Below are 16,902 nucleotides of genomic sequence, written 5' to 3' on the forward strand. Positions count from 1 at the left end.
CCGCCGCTGCTGCTAGGGTGCTTCTGCAGCAGGGAGGTGCGGTTCTTAGTGGCCTTGTCTGAGAGGTTGGAGCTTCCAGTCTGAGCCCCACCTTTAAGTCAGACAAGGGATTGGAAGCATTCTCTTCCTCCTAAAAGTAAATCCCAACCCAGGACAGTTTCAGAGGACTGAGGAGTGCGTTTCTGCTCCCGTGTGAGCAGTACCAAATCCCACTCTGCTCATGGGCTTCCACCTCACACAACTTTTTGGCAGGGAAAAAGAGGAAAAAAAGGTCGAACTAGAATCTTTTGTCCGATATTTTGTTGTAAGACTTCAAAATATCTTTACCTGACTTGAAATGCAGAGCAAAAAAAAAAAAACAAAACAAAAACCAACCAAGGTACTTCAAGGGCGATGGGTCCAGTATAGCTCTAAGCATTCAAACAGTAGCACACACACTGGAGCCTCTCCAAAAATATGTCCCCTTTCTGTCACAGTGCCCCAGACTGATCTGCCTTTCAGCAGTAAGCACGCTGGGTACCTTCCAGCAAAGCACACAGGACGTGATTGGAACCATGGTCTGATCCAGAAGGTGGCAAACAGAATTGTTCACGTAGCCAAAAGCCAAGCCAAAATGTCATCAGTGAATTGGCTGTTCTGTTTAACTCCATATTAGAGGTATAACAGAAAATATTTTACGGTCATTATCTAGTGAAGGGTAAAAATTCCCGTCAGGAGAGTATAATAAACCACCTCAGCAAGGTAACAAATGTACCAACTGCCATTATGCAATCCTTCCTGGCAGAGTCACTTCAACAGCACAAAACAATGCCGTGTGTTTCTGGATAAATAATCTCTATGCACTGGGAAGCAGTTATGTACAGGAGGCTGCTGCTCTGTCACTGCCATCTGACTGCTGCCAGGGATGACTGCAGTTTTTCACTCTTGGGGTCCGCAGTATTGTAACACTGAATCCCAGGGGAAGTACAGCATCTTGTATGGATGGAACAAAACACAGCACTGGAGAACAAGAAACGTAACCACACTGACACGAGGGAAACACAGTGCAAACAGACCCTGCACCAAGCATCAGCAGGGATGCTCAATAAGCAGGAATAGCTAGGCTGCCTCACATGTGGCATCCTGCTTATGGCTCTGCACTGCGACTCAGGAGACCCGCATTTCATTATTTTCTTTTTTAAACAGCACACTTCCTCATGTGACAGAGTTTACGGCATTTGACTTTTTTTCCACATCCTGTTTCTGCTTGCTCCTAGGTGCAGGAGCTGTGCTGGCTTTTTACATCATTAAACTTTCAGCCTCCAGAAGAAGGGGTAGATCACAAGCACATCAAAAGAATGCCAATAACAGCAATAAGAGCTAAGCACTCTTTGCCAGCTCACGCACTATCCTCCACCTTCTGCAGATGGGTTTTAGGACATGAGATGCCCTCCTGCTCCTTTATAGTTATGCAGTTTGACTTTTCCTATGCATCTACTAAATGCTATACTAACAAAAATCCAAAACTAAGAAGACAGGAAGGTCAACCCAAAGATACTGCTCAGCTGAATATCCACAACACAGCCTTTGCCTGCACTTTTGTACACAATCCAATAACAAATGGCTGCTCTCTGATTTTCTTTAGAGCTTTAAGCACCCCTTGCAGGCAAACAGCAAAGACTTTCTGAGCATTCTGTGTGTAACTGTCACAGGTCCCAGAACTGCATAAGGAGCTTGCACCCTGCTGGTGAACCAGTGGTTCGCCAGCACTGCACTACTCACAGCCACAATGTACAGCACCTCTCGACTGTGAGCCTTGCCAAGGCATTCCTTTCCTTACTTTCCTCCTTCCAAGATAACCTAGCACTGGTGTGACACTGAGCAGCTACATGGAAAAGTTTCCATCCATGTGGGGACTACTTGTCAGTAATCACATGCTGTGAAGCATCCAAAATAACCAGAAAAGTTCTACAGTTTACTGATAGCTTAAACTTTAGGAGCTTAAACTCCTTTCTGCAAAACAAACAAACAAACAAACAAAAAAAAACAAACAAACAACCCAAATCCACATATTTTGCCTTATTTGACTGCTGGGAGGCAACAGTGAAACAAAAGGATTTGATAGAGGTGAACTTCATAGCAGGCAGCTTAGGCAAGGCATGGGGGGAGCACCCGTGCATCAGAGTGGCTGCATGGGGATGGAGTCACCTAAAGGAGCCCATGCCTCAGCAGGGCATCATCAGGCCTGTATGGGACAGAACAGTGTAACCCAGGCAGCACACCCTGCACAGACAGTGCTACTTCTGGCCGTAATTTGAACGCACACATGCTCACCACTCACACAAATTCAAAATAAACAAAACAAAAAGAATAAAAACAACAAGGACGTTGCTTGCAGGATGCAGGCCAAGGAGGAAGCTGTTTGGTGCATTTATTGACAACTCTACAGTCCCGGTGCAGGTGAGAGAGCTGAGCTCCCGCTCCACACCCAAGGCACACGGTGGAGAAGAACATTTCCTGTGGTGACGCATGATGCTCCTCTCACTGCAAAGAGCCATCAGTGTTTCACACTTCCCCTTTCAGGAGCCTGACATTATTTGTACACTGTGGAAAGCCCAAGTCGCGTCGATTCTTCTCAAAAAGCTGTTTACGTCTCTGCTGCTTCCTCCTCCTCTGTGACGTCCACATGGCTGTACTGCCTCCAGGCTTTCAGATTGCACTTTCGGAGAACCGCTCCCAGCTGTTTCCCAGGACCCACCTCGTAAGTGTATGGAAATTCCATTCCCTGCTTCCTCTGGTACACAGAATGCATAGTCTGCTCCCACAGCACAGGTGAGACGAGCTGCTTCAACAGCAGTTTCTGGATGTGCTTTGAGTGCATGTACTTTTTGCCATCCACGTTGGAATAGACACAAATCAGTGGTTTTTGTATTTCAATGGATTTCAGGACTTCAGCCAGCGGCTCTACTGCTGGTTCCATGAGTTGTGTGTGGAAGGCACCACTGACTGGAAGCATTTTGGTACGTGTGAAGTTGAATTTTGGGGCGTTCTTCTGCAAAAACTCCAAAGCCTGTAAGAAAGGGAGAGCAATCACAGCCTGACACAACAGAATTCCATGTGCTCACTCCACCAGATTGGCCTCTCCAGGCTCAAGGTAATAAAGCCACTCCTCTCCTACCCAACCACCAAGCACACAGTGGGGAAAAAAAACAAACCCATGAAGCAAATACATAGGCTGTTCTGAAAGTAATGCCTCCTATTATTTCTACGACAAAGAGCACAATAACACAATTTGATAGAGCAAATTCTCAGCTACAGAACACCATTTTGCAACATAGCCATTAGCTATGCATTTTTGCCAGAGATGAACAAGAGCCTGCATGCTGTGCTCATAAAAATCTGTAGAAACAGAGATGACCTATGGTTGCTGTCACTACTGTTGAAAAGTACCACCAGCTGCCTCCATGTGTTCACATCCACTGTCTGGTCTCTACAGATATTCAGTAAGTGTTGATAACTGTCAATGGCTGCCATTTTTTCCACATGGAGGAATTCAAGAACAGAACTTTGCTTTATATGCACTTCCACGTCATGCCATTTTGTCAGACCGCCCCTCTGCTGCCATCTGTCACACAGCAACAAAACGTAACACAATATCGGTGGGAAGGTTTAGCCTCTACTGCCATACCACCAACGTCTGCCTCTGGCATTGTGGGCCAACAAAACAAAATAGGTGGCATTACTTTTGGAGCAGTTTTAAGACATTAAGTTGAAGTAAGCAGGTGCATCTCCTGCAGCAGTACCTGTATGTGGCCTGCGATGACTCTGCTATCTGGGAACAGGTAGTTGGAGACCTCGCACACGGGGTTGTCAATGCCCAGCGACTCACAGTGCCTACGGGCTTCCAGGCAAGCGTATTTGTAGTTGACCTCTTGTCTGCCGATGACTGACAGCATTCCACTGGGGACGGCCTCTGACGCCGCCTGCATGGCCTCAGCACGTACCTTCACAGCATAGAGTGCTGAGGGGAGAAGGGGACAGGTGAGTGCAGACAGGCAGCTCGCTCACACTGGGAGTGAGAATCACAGAATCACTACAGTTGGAAACATCACTAAGATCATCCAGTCCAACCATCAACCCATCCCCACCATGCCCACTGACCGTGCCCCTCAGTGACACATCTACACATTTACTGAACAACTTCAAGGACAGTGATTCCACCACCCAATGCACCACTGCTCTTGCAGAGATGCAATTTTTTGTAATATCCAATCTGAACCTCCCCTGGTACAACTTGAGGCCATTACTCACTATCCTATAACTAGTTTATTGGGAGAAGCAGCCAACCCCCACGTCACTGTAACTGAGTTATAGAGAGCAATGAGGTCTCCCCTCAGCCTTCCTTTCTCCAGACTGAACAATCCCAGCTCCCTCAGCTGCTCCTCACAAGACCTGTGCTCCAGACCCCTCACCAGTTTCACTGCCCTTCTCTGGACACGCTCCAGGGCCTCAATGTCTTTCTTGCAGAGAGGGGCCAAAACTGAACACAGTACTCAAGGTGCAGCCTCACTAGCGCTGAGTACAGAGGCCGATCACCTCCCTGCTCCTGCTGGCAGCGCTATTTCTGATACAAGCCAGGATGCCGTTGGCCCTCTTGGCCACCCGAGCACATTGCTGGCTCACGTTCAGACGCCCATTGACTCCAAACCCTTTCCAAGGTCTGTGTTTTTAATGCGACGTCACGCATATCAAAGAAAACCGCAGGAACAGAAAGCAACATTCACCCTCCGACCCGCACCTTCCGCAAAGTCCATGGCTCCGGCGAACACCAGCGCCGCGAACTCGCCCACGCTGTACCCGGCGGCGGCCACGCAGCTCTCCACAACCTGCACGGACACACGCGCGGCCGTCAGCGGGGCCGGGCCGGGCCGGGCCGGGCCGAGCCGGGCGGCAGGAGCCACGTCGCGGCCCCGGCGGCTCGATGCGGGGCCCGTCGGCCGCCGCCTACCTTAGGCTGCAGGTGGTTGAGCTTCTCTACGGCGGCCAGGGAGGCGACGAACACGGCGGGCTGGCAGTGCCGGGTGCGGTCCAGCTCGGCCCGCGGCCCCTCCAGGCAGAGCGAAAGCAGGTCGTAGCCCAGCACCTTCTCGGCCAGGCGGTACATATCCCGCACGCCGGGGTAGCGCAGCAGCCCGCGGCCCATCCCCACGAACTGGCTGCCCTGCCCGGGGAACAGCAGCACCGTGCCCTCCCGCGGAGACCGCCCCTCCCGTCTCGCCTCCGCCGCCTCCCCCTCCTCGCCCGGCTCCCCGTCCCCCACCGAGCTCTGCAGCAACTCGCTCAGGCTCGCCGCCCGTTCCCCACCGCCTCGGAGCGAGCTGCCCCGCCGCCGCGCTGCGCCGTGCAGGACGCCGCGCCCGCTGCAGCCAGCGAGCCGCCATGTTGCCGCGGCCCAGCTGCCCATGGCCGCCGTCTGCCCGCCCGCGTTGCCCCGGGAACCGAGCAGCCCTGCCGTCCACGGCTCGCGCCGCGCTGCTCCGCGACGCCTCCTTGGGGCGGGCCCCGCCAGCGGGCGGGCACTCGCGGCAGAGGAGGCGGCGGCGCGGGAGCGGAGCGGAGGTAAGGGGTGGCCCTGGCCCCGGCCGGGGATGGGGGGGACCCTTGTGCCGCGGTGCTGGAAGCCGGAACGGCGCGACAGCTCCTAATGGGACATTTCCTCACGGGCGCCAGGAGGGGCCGGGTTTATTTTCTTAGATTTCCAGGCTCCCTCGGTTTCTCGCTGCTCTCTTGGTTTCCTCAGTTGTTGTTGGGGCTGCGGGCCCCTCGGGAAGCGGCCGAGATCTAGAGGGGGCCGTTCTGTTCCCAGGGAGCCCGAACTGCTGAGCCCGAACAGAAGCAGCACGGCTCTCCCTTTGGTTCCACACGAAGGGCGCTGGCCGTGTTGCAGTGCTCGGGGCTTGGCCGTGTGGGTGGGCCGCCAACTGCCCTCCGCCATGGAGGCAGTCCTGGAAGAGGTTCTCTTACATCCCGCTCTGTCTAAAGAATTCCCAGGTCTGCACGGCGCCCATACGGGGAATATCCAAGGGGAACGTCTGTGTTATGTACACGGATGGCGCTTGAGAAGTGGTGGCAAAGGAAGACTGCCTAAAGGGTGCTTTGTCTTTAAAATACAGCCTGTTGTGAGGATCTTACACAAATGTACATGGTGAAAGTTACAAGAGACTGAGCAGTAAATGGCAAATTGTCTTGCAGGCAGATCCATCCCAGCAGACAGGGCTGCCTCTCAGTGTGTGGCTTTGCCTTTGGAAAGCAGTGGCCTGGGCAGCGAGACCTGTTGTGTCTCCAAACCAGATAAGCATGCTTGTGTCGCTCACCTATATCCTTAAGGACATACCATCAGCTGTTTAATTTATAAGTGCACACTATAAACATATCGTTAGAAGTTTATGTTGTATTTCTATTATGCAATATATATTGTTTTAAATTATAAATGAGCCATAAAAGTCCCTTACTTCAGGCAAACACACCTGATGTTGCTCCAGCTATTAGTAAAGATTTACAGACAAGACTCCTTTGAGGCAGCTAAGTTCTGTACCACAAGCTGTGAGAAAACTTTGTCTTCATTGCCACGGTTTCCCAGCAGCCAGAGCCGAGGCAGACCTAAGAGGTTTATTGCTATCCAACAGGCATGCACCCCTTAATCCTTTGGGCAGCTATGTGATGTGGAGCCTTTCCCCAATGAGGATTTGCATGCTGCCTCTCAGATCTGGGTAGAAACTTACTGCCCCCAAAACAGCATATTAGAGAGGACAAGTGTCTCCTCTGGGGGACCTCACTCCCAACTTCTGCGGCTTTGTCTCTACCTCAGCGTGCCTGGGACCACAACTCCAAAGCCGTGTCGGTAACTTCGCCCCACTGAGAGATTTTCCTTAGCACTGTTAATGCAATAGCTGTAACTTAAGCTCCGTGTGATTGGAAAGCCAGCACCAAGTTACTTAAGGGGATTAGTCAGGTTTATCGGAGCAGGGATGTAATACTGCAATGGAAGCGGCTGTCCTCTTCTGCTCCTGCTCTCTGGCAGTGCTCAGGATGGATGGGGGAGGGCACACACCTGGCTCTCACAGAGCTGCTCCTTCACTCTGGGTACTTCTTCACTACCCTGAGGCATGTTGGCTCCTCTGTCACAGTACACGTTGTTCTCCACACCCTGTTCTTTCTTGTACACAACCTCTTCCAGACAAAGGAGAGGACACGGAAAGCTTCCGCTTCACTTTCTGTGCATTGTGCCGCCCTAGGAAAACAACCTGCAAAAAGACAGAAGGCTGCAAGCCATAATGTTGCCGATTTTCCCCTTTATTTCTCTTGGTGCATTACAGAGCTGGAACTATTGTTGGACAGGTCGGCTGCTTTGAATAGCCAGAAGCAGTGTTTTAACATGGGTGAAACAAACTGGCCTGCTACAGCCAGACTGGGCTAAGCAGAAAATGGGCAGGATGATGAGGAAAACATTGAAGGGCAGAGATGAGAGAAACAGAAATAAGCTTCTATTAAGTGTGTTGAGGGAACAAAGATCTCCAGCAGCAGAGATCAAATTGTCTGCATGCTGCAGATACCATCTACAGACATCCTGGTTTCTTCAGTATGAAAATCAGGGTGCAGAAGTATTGCACAACCAGCTCTCCCTGCAGTGGAGCTGGGACCCGACTGGGAAAGCAGTGTAGGTTGTGTAATGGATGCAGCTGGAGGGGCTGTGCTAGCATACCTGTGCCAGGTGAGTTATCGCTAAGTAACTTCAGGTGTCTGTACATGCTTAGAAGACAGGATGTGCCCCAAACAAAACAAATTAGAGAAGGAAAGCTGTCTGTTTCACAGCCTGGATGTTTCCAAATGCAGAACCTGCATATATGTGAGCACAGGGCATGAGTGGCTGAAGGATCCTTATCACCTCAGCTGGTGTGGAGTGGCTGGGAACCCACCTTTGGCCCTGATGCATTCTTGCAAACATCAGGTGGTTACAGTATGTAATTCCAAATGAGAAATCCAGTTATGAACAATAACAGCATTATTAATGTTAAAAAAAATAAAAAAATCCTTGTTGTCTCATTATAGTTGATCATAAAAACTTAGATGGTTTTCAGGCCTAAATCTGTGAGCATCATGCTTAATTCAGACAAAGGTGGGTAGGATGCTACATTGAAAAAAAGGCAGGGCTGGCAATGCTTTATGAACCCTTCAACTCCATTACTCTCAGAAATTTCCTGGGCATGCCACAGGCAGCACAGATCTGTTGCTGCACTGCACATTTGGGACTGGGCTGCAAGCTGCATGTTCACGAAAGGTTAGAAGTGAAACCTGAGATCAGATTGCATCACTCAGACCCCTTCACCATGTTTTCTCCTGTCTTTGTCACCTTCACAGAATCACAGAATCACACAGAATTGTAGGGGTTGGAAGGGACCCCCAGGGATCATCGAGTCCATCCCCCCTGCCAAAGCAGGTTCCCTACAGTAGGTCGCACAGGTAGGCATCCAGGCAGGTCTTGAACATCTCCAGAGAAGGAGACTCCACCACCTCCCTGGGCAGCCTGTTCCAGTGCTTACCTTACACTGGGGTTTTACACACTGCACCTTCTGTCACAGTCTGCCCATCACTGTTGCCTGATCTTTTGCCATTCTAGTCCCAGCTTCTTTGTTTGGATGCAGCACATCTCCATTGTGTGATCACTTCCTCACTGAAAACCTGTACCAAGTAACCAAAGATGGACAAAGCTTCTTCCAGAGTTAATCAGTGTGGCTCCATGAGTCAGCTGTTGCTTTTTATGGGTATTTGATGCTGGAATTTAGCTTCTGGGGAGTTAAATACAGAGCTCCACTGCTGATAGACAGCTGTGTGTTACCGGACTGACTCTCTGGCACACTGCAACTTTGTTACACAGCTCTATGTGATGCAGGAGAGCATTTTGCAATGCTGGCAAGTCCTGAGAAATGCTGTTGGGAAACAGAGTATGTAATTAGTAGTAACAACAGTCAAAAGAATAGGACACCAACAGTCAACTCAAACCAGTACATTTCACCTTTTTACTTCTGTATCTTCCCATCTCCTGTTCACACACAGCAGTACTTGCCCTGTTTCTATGCTTTGTGCTTTCCCCATTTCCGTGTGCCCTCCTGATTTCTTGTCACTCAGTGTTTCCTCTGACGTGTGGAGGGACAGGTTTGGAGCTGTGCAGTTAGTCACTGGCTGGAGCAGAGCAGTTTATTTCCAATTTGATAGCATTCAGCACTTCCAGCCTGCAAACCATGTCGGGCCTTTCCTCCATGGGGAGAAGCTGACAAAAGGAACAATGCCTGACGCAGCCCAGCTGCTTGATACCTGCAGGAAACTGCCCTGATGCTTCTGTGGCCCAATGGAATATAATGCCCCTGAGGTCCTCACTTATCACTTTGGGAACCTACTGGCATTGGATCAATCAGTGTGCTGCAGCAGCAGAGCTGACTGGCACCTTGAGGCGTGTGTCCAGAAGTGCACACTAAGCCCCAGTGTGCACTTATTCACGATGCGAGCAGTGGTGTAACAACTGGTGAGATCTGAGCTTTCAGCTTCTAACACAACCTTTGGGAATTACCATCTGAGGACAATCACAGAGGACCAAGGTGTGGGAGAACGCCTTAACTCCTCTACTCTAGGTAAGACACTACGTGGTGAAGCAGCAGGAAGGACACAGGGCAGGAAGTGCAGCAGTGACCACAGCACAGAGCTATGCAGTTCTTTTCCTCCCCTCCTTGCAGTCTATCCTCCACCCAAGACCCGGTGCTGCTCCAGCAGGCTAGCACATTGTTCTCCCTCCCCAGTTCTTCCCAGCTCAGTTGTGCATTTGGCACTGCTGGGCTTGTCTTTTGCCTTGCACCACTTCACCCTTCTGTTATGGTTTTGACAGCTTTACTGCTTTGTTTGCTGTCTTTTTTGTGTGCTCCCACTCCTTCCCTCCTACAGCTCTCCCCTGAGGCAGCCCCACCGCCTACACGGCCTTTCTTGTTAACTCCTTACATACTTCCCTACCCTGTGTGCTTCTCCCATCCCTCTGTGCTGCTTTTCTTGCAAATCTCTGCTTTGCATCTACCACCAGAAATGTTTGTGATCCTACTCAGCCTTGTGGCTGAGGATTAATTAAATTAATCCTCATTACATCTACATGGGCAGAGTGAGAAGACCATTGTGCAGGAGATGTCCCTTGCTGGCCTGGCTCCTTCCTGTTCCCTGCATAAAAACACAGGGTGCCAGCAGAGCTCTGACAGATGAAGCCATCAGTGCAGCATCCTATTCTTAAGCACATCTGCTACCGGTAGGATTTTCTCTGTCCCACTCCCTGTCTCCTTATCGCATCAGACACAGCTGTACCAACAAAACCTTCATACAGTTTCATATAGGACATCCTCCTTTGGCACATCTCTGAGTATGACTGCCCTACAGCTCTCTCTCCTGGGGGTGTCCAAGGCCCAGGGCTCCCACTGCCTCCTGCAGTCTCTTGTGTGATTCCTTCCTGCCACCTGCCCTCCCCCCAAACAGATGAACAGGAATGGGGTGTATTTGACAACTGTGTATTTGAAAAACAACACGTTTTGGTTATGCCCTTTTTACTGCACCTCTTATCTATTTGCATTTTAGCAACCTAAACACAGATCTTTTATAGCATTTGACTTTCGGCCAGAAAAATGGTGACCAAGTTTTTCCCTGCTTACTTTCTGACTCGTTTTATTGGTGCCCGTACACTAACTCAAGCAGCTCGGCTACCAGAGTGAGGCAGCACTTTGTGTTACTTCTGCAGGCAAATTTAATCCTGTGAACCGTATGTGTTTGGCAACTAAGATGGCTACAAATGATTGCCTGCTTCAGGTACATTCTCCTCCTATCCATCTTCATCCTCCCTGGCATTTTATCTTGTGTCAGTTTCTCAAGCATCTGCTGCTTATCACATCCATCTCACTGCTCACCCTCCAAGGCTAGAAACACAACACAATGTATAGAACTACTTTGCTTGGGCACAGGCAAGACACACTGCTTTATTCCCAAGTGCACCACTCCAGTGAGTGAATGGAGCTCTCACTGAATACAGAAATGCAAGTTTCTATCAAACTGCATTGTTCCCCTGGTATACCCAAGTGAGAAGATTGACATAGGTAAAATTCAGAACCCTTACTGCACAAAGCTTAGAAGGAAATGAAAGCTCAAAAAAGCCAGAAAGTAAATGGTAGGTTCCTATATGGAGGTGAGTATTGTCCAGTGAAGCCAATACAAGATCCATTAATTTCAGCTGCACTGAGAGACAAGAGTAGGCTGCGAATCAGACCCTTCCTCTGTATACTTTTAAAATCTGCCTAAAAAATATGAAATAGTTTAGTTGTTTCCTTTTAAACTTACTCTGCCAATCCACTTTCTTGGGTTTGTTTCAGATTCAGTCTCAATGGAAGTGGTACCAGCCTGGGCCTCAGCCGTGGGTTTCACGCTCCTGCCTCATGCAGGAGGAGTTTTAGGAAGCAAGATAACCAGAAAGGAAATCCCAGTGTGGTATGAATCTCTGCAGAAGCCATCCTGGTGTCCCCCTAACTGGGTGTTTGCTCCAGTTTGGGGAACTCTCTATACATCTATGGGGTATGTTTTTCACATCGTATCAATACACTTGTGTGATCTCCAGGTTGTTCATTATACAGTGCTAGACTAGAAAACTATTATTAAATTTCTGTAGCTTGTATGTCTGCAAGAAACTGTACCGAGCTGCCTGTCTAGCAGGTATAGATATGTCTGGGGAAGCTGTGTGTGGGCACGCTTTGTATGTAGAACTGTCCACTACAAAAGCAGGAGTCGGAAAAGCTGCCATTCATCTGCTTTCCTCATTCATTCTGAGGGGAAGATCTGCCAAGCTGGCAGCAGTGAAGCGAGGCAGCTTTGGGATTTCTTCTCTGCATGTCCTTCAGTGGTTTTAGGAAATTAAAAACAAAAGGGAGGGGTGAGAGGATCGGGACAGAATTGTTTTAACATAGCTCAATTAAAATAAATCCAAAATCAAAACTAATACACCCTTTCAGCTTAACTGCCAGCCTGTTAAGTTCTAGAGATCTGAAACCCTCTGCTGTCTCCTTTGGTACCTGTGGGAATGGGATTTGGCCTCACGATTCCCTGTTCTTCTGACAGTAATTGCTGTGCTGCCAAGTATTTTAAAGCAGTTAAATAAGAGAGACCTGTTCCTTTCCAACATTATGTCATTATCCTGCAAGTTAATTTAAATACTACAACACCTGTTGCAAAATACAGCAATGATCCAGTATCTGAACGCATACCTGAACGTGTAAGAGAGCTGATTTAACATTCTCTCATTTTGGTCTACTTTTCTGGAAATAAAGGCTTTGTAATTTTTACAGATCCACATGCTCTTTTCTGTCTGTATTCTTTCTTCTTTCCTCTTCTTACAGGGTATGTGTGCATATTTATTTAATTGCTCTTTGCTTTTGTGTGCTCAGAGTTAGAATTTGGGTTGCTGTCCCTTGGATAAAAAATGCCTTATCTCAGGGAGACAAGAGCTGAGGGGCTTTCTCTTCAAGCTGACTGTGCAATCTGTAAACTTGTTTCTTGAATTCTCATCATAAAACTGGATGTCACATTAAATCTTTTAAAAATCACTTGTGGTAATACCAAAAGCAAGCAATATGTTCTGAAGTAAGTGGTTTCAGCTACATACTATATACATCTAGCTGACTGAAAATCTATTTATCATCAGGCTTTTGCTTCCATAACCTGCCATGTATAAACCTTGGAGTGGTTAAGACTTCTCGTTTGTACAGAATCGGAGAATATTAAAAGCAATAAATAATTAAAAGCAAGGTTTAAAAAGCTTCCAAAGTTGCATTGTTTAGTCTTTATGAAAGACATGGCCACAAAGCAAGCCTGGGTCACTATCTGAGTCAAAGAGAAAAAGAAATCCTCCTTACGTGACTGAGATATGTAGACTGCAACAGCTTGAAGGTTCATTACCACAGAAACACATTTGAGCCCCCTGCTGTTCAGCAGGTGCACAGTGCAGTTCACACACCTGGCAGACTCATAAGAGAAGGTAGAATCTGTATTCAGTTACTAACTCTAAACCAGGCGTATAATTCAGGGTGTTGGCACTTTGTCTGTGGGACTCTTGGAATGACTGTGTAGTCAACTGCATTGGTACGTCTAATAGAAAAGTTGAATGAACAAGAGTCTCCCTGTTCTAATCAGTCTCTTAAAGTTTAAAAGAAAATCTTACAGTAGTCATTTCACAAATCCAAAGAATTTTTGTCTTTATCAGCTTATATTCTGGGATCGTTCTGGTGAACAGTTCTTCTTTGGCATTAAGATGATCTGTTAAAAAACTTCAGAATATTTTTGGAAGATCTTTTTATAAGCTGGTGTCCCACAAGGGGGGGAGGGTGCTGGACACGCCTTCAGTTCTTTCTCTAGAAGTCCTAAAAATCTCTGTACCTTCTGTACCCTTCCCTCCTCCCTTCTGAAATGTGACTATAGATTCCTTTTCTGCTCGGTCACCATCCACATTCATGCATGCACTTTGGGATGGTACTCATTTTGTCCATTCCCGTCTCAATTCCTACTTCTACACTCATTTCCATGTATTTAAAAAGGTTTCTTCCAAACAAAAGTATTTTTAAACCATCCTCTCTCAGTACTGACAGCAACTGTTTCTTCCTCTCTTTAGAGACTTAACTTTTACTTTCAAGTCTTTGACTTGCTTCCATTTCAACACAGCATTCTCTATTAAGACTGAAATGCAGTAAGTTATCTGCTTTTCTGCACCTAGAAATGAGAACTCTGACAGAACAGGGAATATTTCTCTCCATCTTGCTGTCTTGCAGCAGATAATCAACCCCCCACAGTCAGCCATTCTGTCAAGTAGTGCCAGGACATTTCCAAGTGAATTTAGACTGACACTGAAGCGATTTCATTTGTTTAAGAAAACACGGCCGCTTTCTAACCAACGTACTGGATTATCCCTTGCATTGGCTTTCTTCAGATACGGCTCCTACCTGGTGTGGAAAGAACTGGGGGGCTTCAGTGAAAAGGCGGTGGTTCCTCTGGGCCTGTATGCAGGGCAGCTGGCATTAAACTGGGCATGGACTCCCATATTTTTTGGAGCTCACAAAATGGGATGGGTAAGTGAATAAGTTTGTTTCTTCAGCCTATGCTTTTGCAGTCATCTGCGAGGTGGTGAGGCTAAAACTTGCATCGTGATTTTTTCCGCTCTGAAACCGAACCCGGTTTGTATCATCAGTACAGAAGATGGCTTGCAGAAGTTTGCTGCTGTTCTTCTTACTGCATTCCAGCAGCCACCTGTGAGAATTTACAACACCCTTAAACGTTCAGATTACAAGTAGCTCCTTCTGACACCCGTTGATAAGAGCCTTCTGTGACTACAAAATGCAAACAGTTATGCCTTAGCAAAGTTCCTAGGTATCTCTTTGGCAAACAGTGGCGATAAGAAGCTTATCATTTACTCACGTAATCAGCATCTGGTTTAGACAAGAGCAGCTTTCTGCATGCTGAAGAAAAACAGCTCACCTTAAAAATAAAAATTAGTATTAAAAAAATGATTTGCCTGGCTCTCTAAATATAAGAGCAATGTTTTAAAAGCAGAATGCTTTGCAAACCATAATTAATTCAACCACACCACATCTCTTTAGGCAGTATCTAGAGCAGAAAAGATCTGGGTGAGATTACGTGGCTAAGGGACTGTTTCTGCTACCAAGAGGAAAAAGGAAAAAAAAAAAAAGAAGAAGAGTACGGATGAGAAGAATTTTGTCTGCTCCCAGCTGCAGTGTCCTTTCTTCTCACTGTTTTATCTTTGTATCAGTCAGTTCAACTCTTAGCTCAGCAAAAATCTTTTTGCTAGCTATGTGCTGAGAAGTCAGCTCACAGAGGGAGCTGCAAAGTGTCAGTGCTAAGTAGAAAGAGCTGCACAAATACCATCTAGTTAAGAAAATGCAATGAGGAAAAGGACACTAACCACCTTCCTGTGTTTTAGGGGCTGGTGACTCTCCTGCTCACAACTGGTACAGCGACAGCTACCACTGCTTCCTGGTATCACATCAACAGAACAGCCGCTTACTTGATGGTCCCGTATTTAGCTTGGCTGACCATGGCTTCTGCGCTCAATTACCGGATCTGGAAAGACAATCGCAACAAGAAATCTGAATAAACAGCTTTCGGTCAAAAACATTTTTTTGCTCCAAGAATTTTCTAAAGAAAGTTATGCCTTACTACTTTTTTAGCTGAACTATTTACACTACATTATAATTTGACGCTGCAATCCTTGTTTTAAACAAATGTGCCTCAAGTAGGCAAGTCTCAAAGCCTGCATGAAGTTTCGTAGCAAATTAAACAACAGAGCACATCAGAAGGTACTGGTTTCCTGTATTGCAGCATCACGTTTTATATCACAAACAGCACTGTAACTATTACCAGAAATAAGCACTAACTGCAACTTCATTTAGAGGAAGAAATCCAGCTTCCAGAATGCTGCTCCTCACAGCCACAAGTGCCACTGTGGCCTGAATCAATCACGTTTAGCACTAAGCATGGTGCCTTACGGTCTCACTGCAGCTTCCGTGTCTTCTGATCACTGTACTCTGCAAGTGTTTAAGACCAGCTCTTTTTCACAATTTGTGCCACCCCGCTTGGAAGCACTGTACAATCCTAAATGTCAGATAAATATATTAAACTACAAGTAAACTTACTTTTCTTCCACTGTTTTTGTTACAAAAAGGTTTTGAACAAGAAGAAAAAACGCGAGGTAACAGGATGCTGTAGCCTAAAGGGGGCCCCTTCCTCTCTTTTCAGCATTACAGCAGGCAAGACAAAACAGCAAATTCAGAGTATTTATAAGCCAAGAGCACCCAAATACTCAGCAGCTGTCTGTACATACCTCTGCAGTCCCAGCAGCATTGGCCAGAGCACCCACAAGTGCTGTGTTCACCATTCAGCCCTGTCAGTGGAGCAAGAAGCCGGGCTGTTGGCAGACTGCATACACAGGCACTGAAGTTGTCTCCTGCCTGCACCTTCTCACTTTAGCTGCTTAGAAATGGAAACGGGTTTTTCCTCTCTGGGATTACGGTAGCTGACACAGTAAGATCTGAGATGCTTAATTCACCCACCTGCTTCCTAAAAGAAGGAAGATAAAAGAAACAAAAAATCTTTGTCTAAAAGCATAACAGAGTATTTTAGCCCTGTGGGCTTGTGGTCCTACCACACAAATCTCACTACTTTTGTTGTGTCATTCTTCTGGTTTGCTAAACATGATGCTGCTGTCTCCTCTGTAATGAAGGAAACTTCCCCCTCAGCTCTAGATCCAGTCTCTGTTACTTGTTTTCACGCACTTCCAAAGCAGAAAGTGCCTTTTGCTTTCCTACAAGTCACAGGGCATCTGCTGAGCATCCTCTCAGAGCCAGTCTCAAGCACCTGTTGCAACATTCAATGCCACTCAAACTTTCAGAGACAGCTTACTGTTCTACTCAGTGTTTCAGCTGACTAAACAAAGCAGGCTTCTGAAGAGGAGCACCCCGAAATAGAATACTTCATCTTTCTTCAGTGGGCCAGAAATGAGATGCTAACAGTTCAAATTTCTTTTTCTCCCACTTTATAGTATTTGTATGCGCCAAGAACTCAAAATTAACACAGACCAATAACTTCATGCACAGATTTCAGCAGATGCTGAACAGCTTTTGAAAAACTACCAGGAGCTTTTACTGATCTTTCCCCCCCACCTTCCTCATTCAAGCTTCATATACTTCATTTTCAATAAACTTGCCAAATGCAACTTTAATAACCTGTTTTAACTCTGCCTAATGACATAAAAATTTTAGAACTTTGTACAACAGAAGAGTGGCTAAC

The 16,902-nt window shown here is 47.2% G+C and overlaps 2 protein-coding genes across 2 annotated transcripts; one reads left to right on the forward strand and one right to left on the reverse strand.

The window, feature by feature from the left end:
- Window positions 1–2,393: 2,393 nt before the first annotated feature.
- MCAT (malonyl-CoA-acyl carrier protein transacylase) lies at window positions 2,394–5,443 on the reverse strand. Its single transcript, XM_048964234.1, has 4 exons — window positions 4,988–5,443; window positions 4,778–4,865; window positions 3,783–4,000; window positions 2,394–3,049 (listed from the first exon to the last, which is right to left on the reverse strand). The coding sequence occupies exons 1-4, from the start codon at window positions 5,441–5,443 to the stop codon at window positions 2,627–2,629; spliced, it is 1,185 nt and encodes a 394-aa protein (XP_048820191.1). The 3' UTR covers window positions 2,394–2,626.
- On the forward strand, window positions 5,442–16,806 carry TSPO (translocator protein). The gene is made up of 4 exons (XM_048964339.1): window positions 5,442–5,598; window positions 11,430–11,628; window positions 14,030–14,168; window positions 15,038–16,806. The coding sequence occupies exons 1-4, from the start codon at window positions 5,442–5,444 to the stop codon at window positions 15,209–15,211; spliced, it is 669 nt and encodes a 222-aa protein (XP_048820296.1). The 3' UTR covers window positions 15,212–16,806.
- Window positions 16,807–16,902: the final 96 nt, after the last annotated feature.

This window comes from Lagopus muta, chromosome 1, assembly GCF_023343835.1.
Source record: "Lagopus muta isolate bLagMut1 chromosome 1, bLagMut1 primary, whole genome shotgun sequence".
Classification (NCBI taxonomy): domain Eukaryota; kingdom Metazoa; phylum Chordata; class Aves; order Galliformes; family Phasianidae; genus Lagopus; species Lagopus muta.

Coding starts and splice junctions, on each gene's coding strand:
- TSPO (XM_048964339.1), top strand. CDS start 5,442: ATGGCCGCCGTCTGCCCGCCCGCGTTGCCCCGGGAACCGAGCAGCCCT. Junction 11,629..14,029: donor ACTCTCTATACATCTATGGG/GTATGTTTTTCA, acceptor GGCTTTCTTCAG/ATACGGCTCCTACCTGGTGT. Junction 14,169..15,037: donor GAGCTCACAAAATGGGATGG/GTAAGTGAATAA, acceptor CCTGTGTTTTAG/GGGCTGGTGACTCTCCTGCT.
- MCAT (XM_048964234.1), bottom strand. CDS start 5,443: ATGGGCAGCTGGGCCGCGGCAACATGGCGGCTCGCTGGCTGCAGCGGG. Junction 4,866..4,987: donor TCAACCACCTGCAGCCTAAG/GTAGGCGGCGGC, acceptor GTGTCCGTGCAG/GTTGTGGAGAGCTGCGTGGC. Junction 3,050..3,782: donor TCATCGCAGGCCACATACAG/GTACTGCTGCAG, acceptor CCTTTCTTACAG/GCTTTGGAGTTTTTGCAGAA.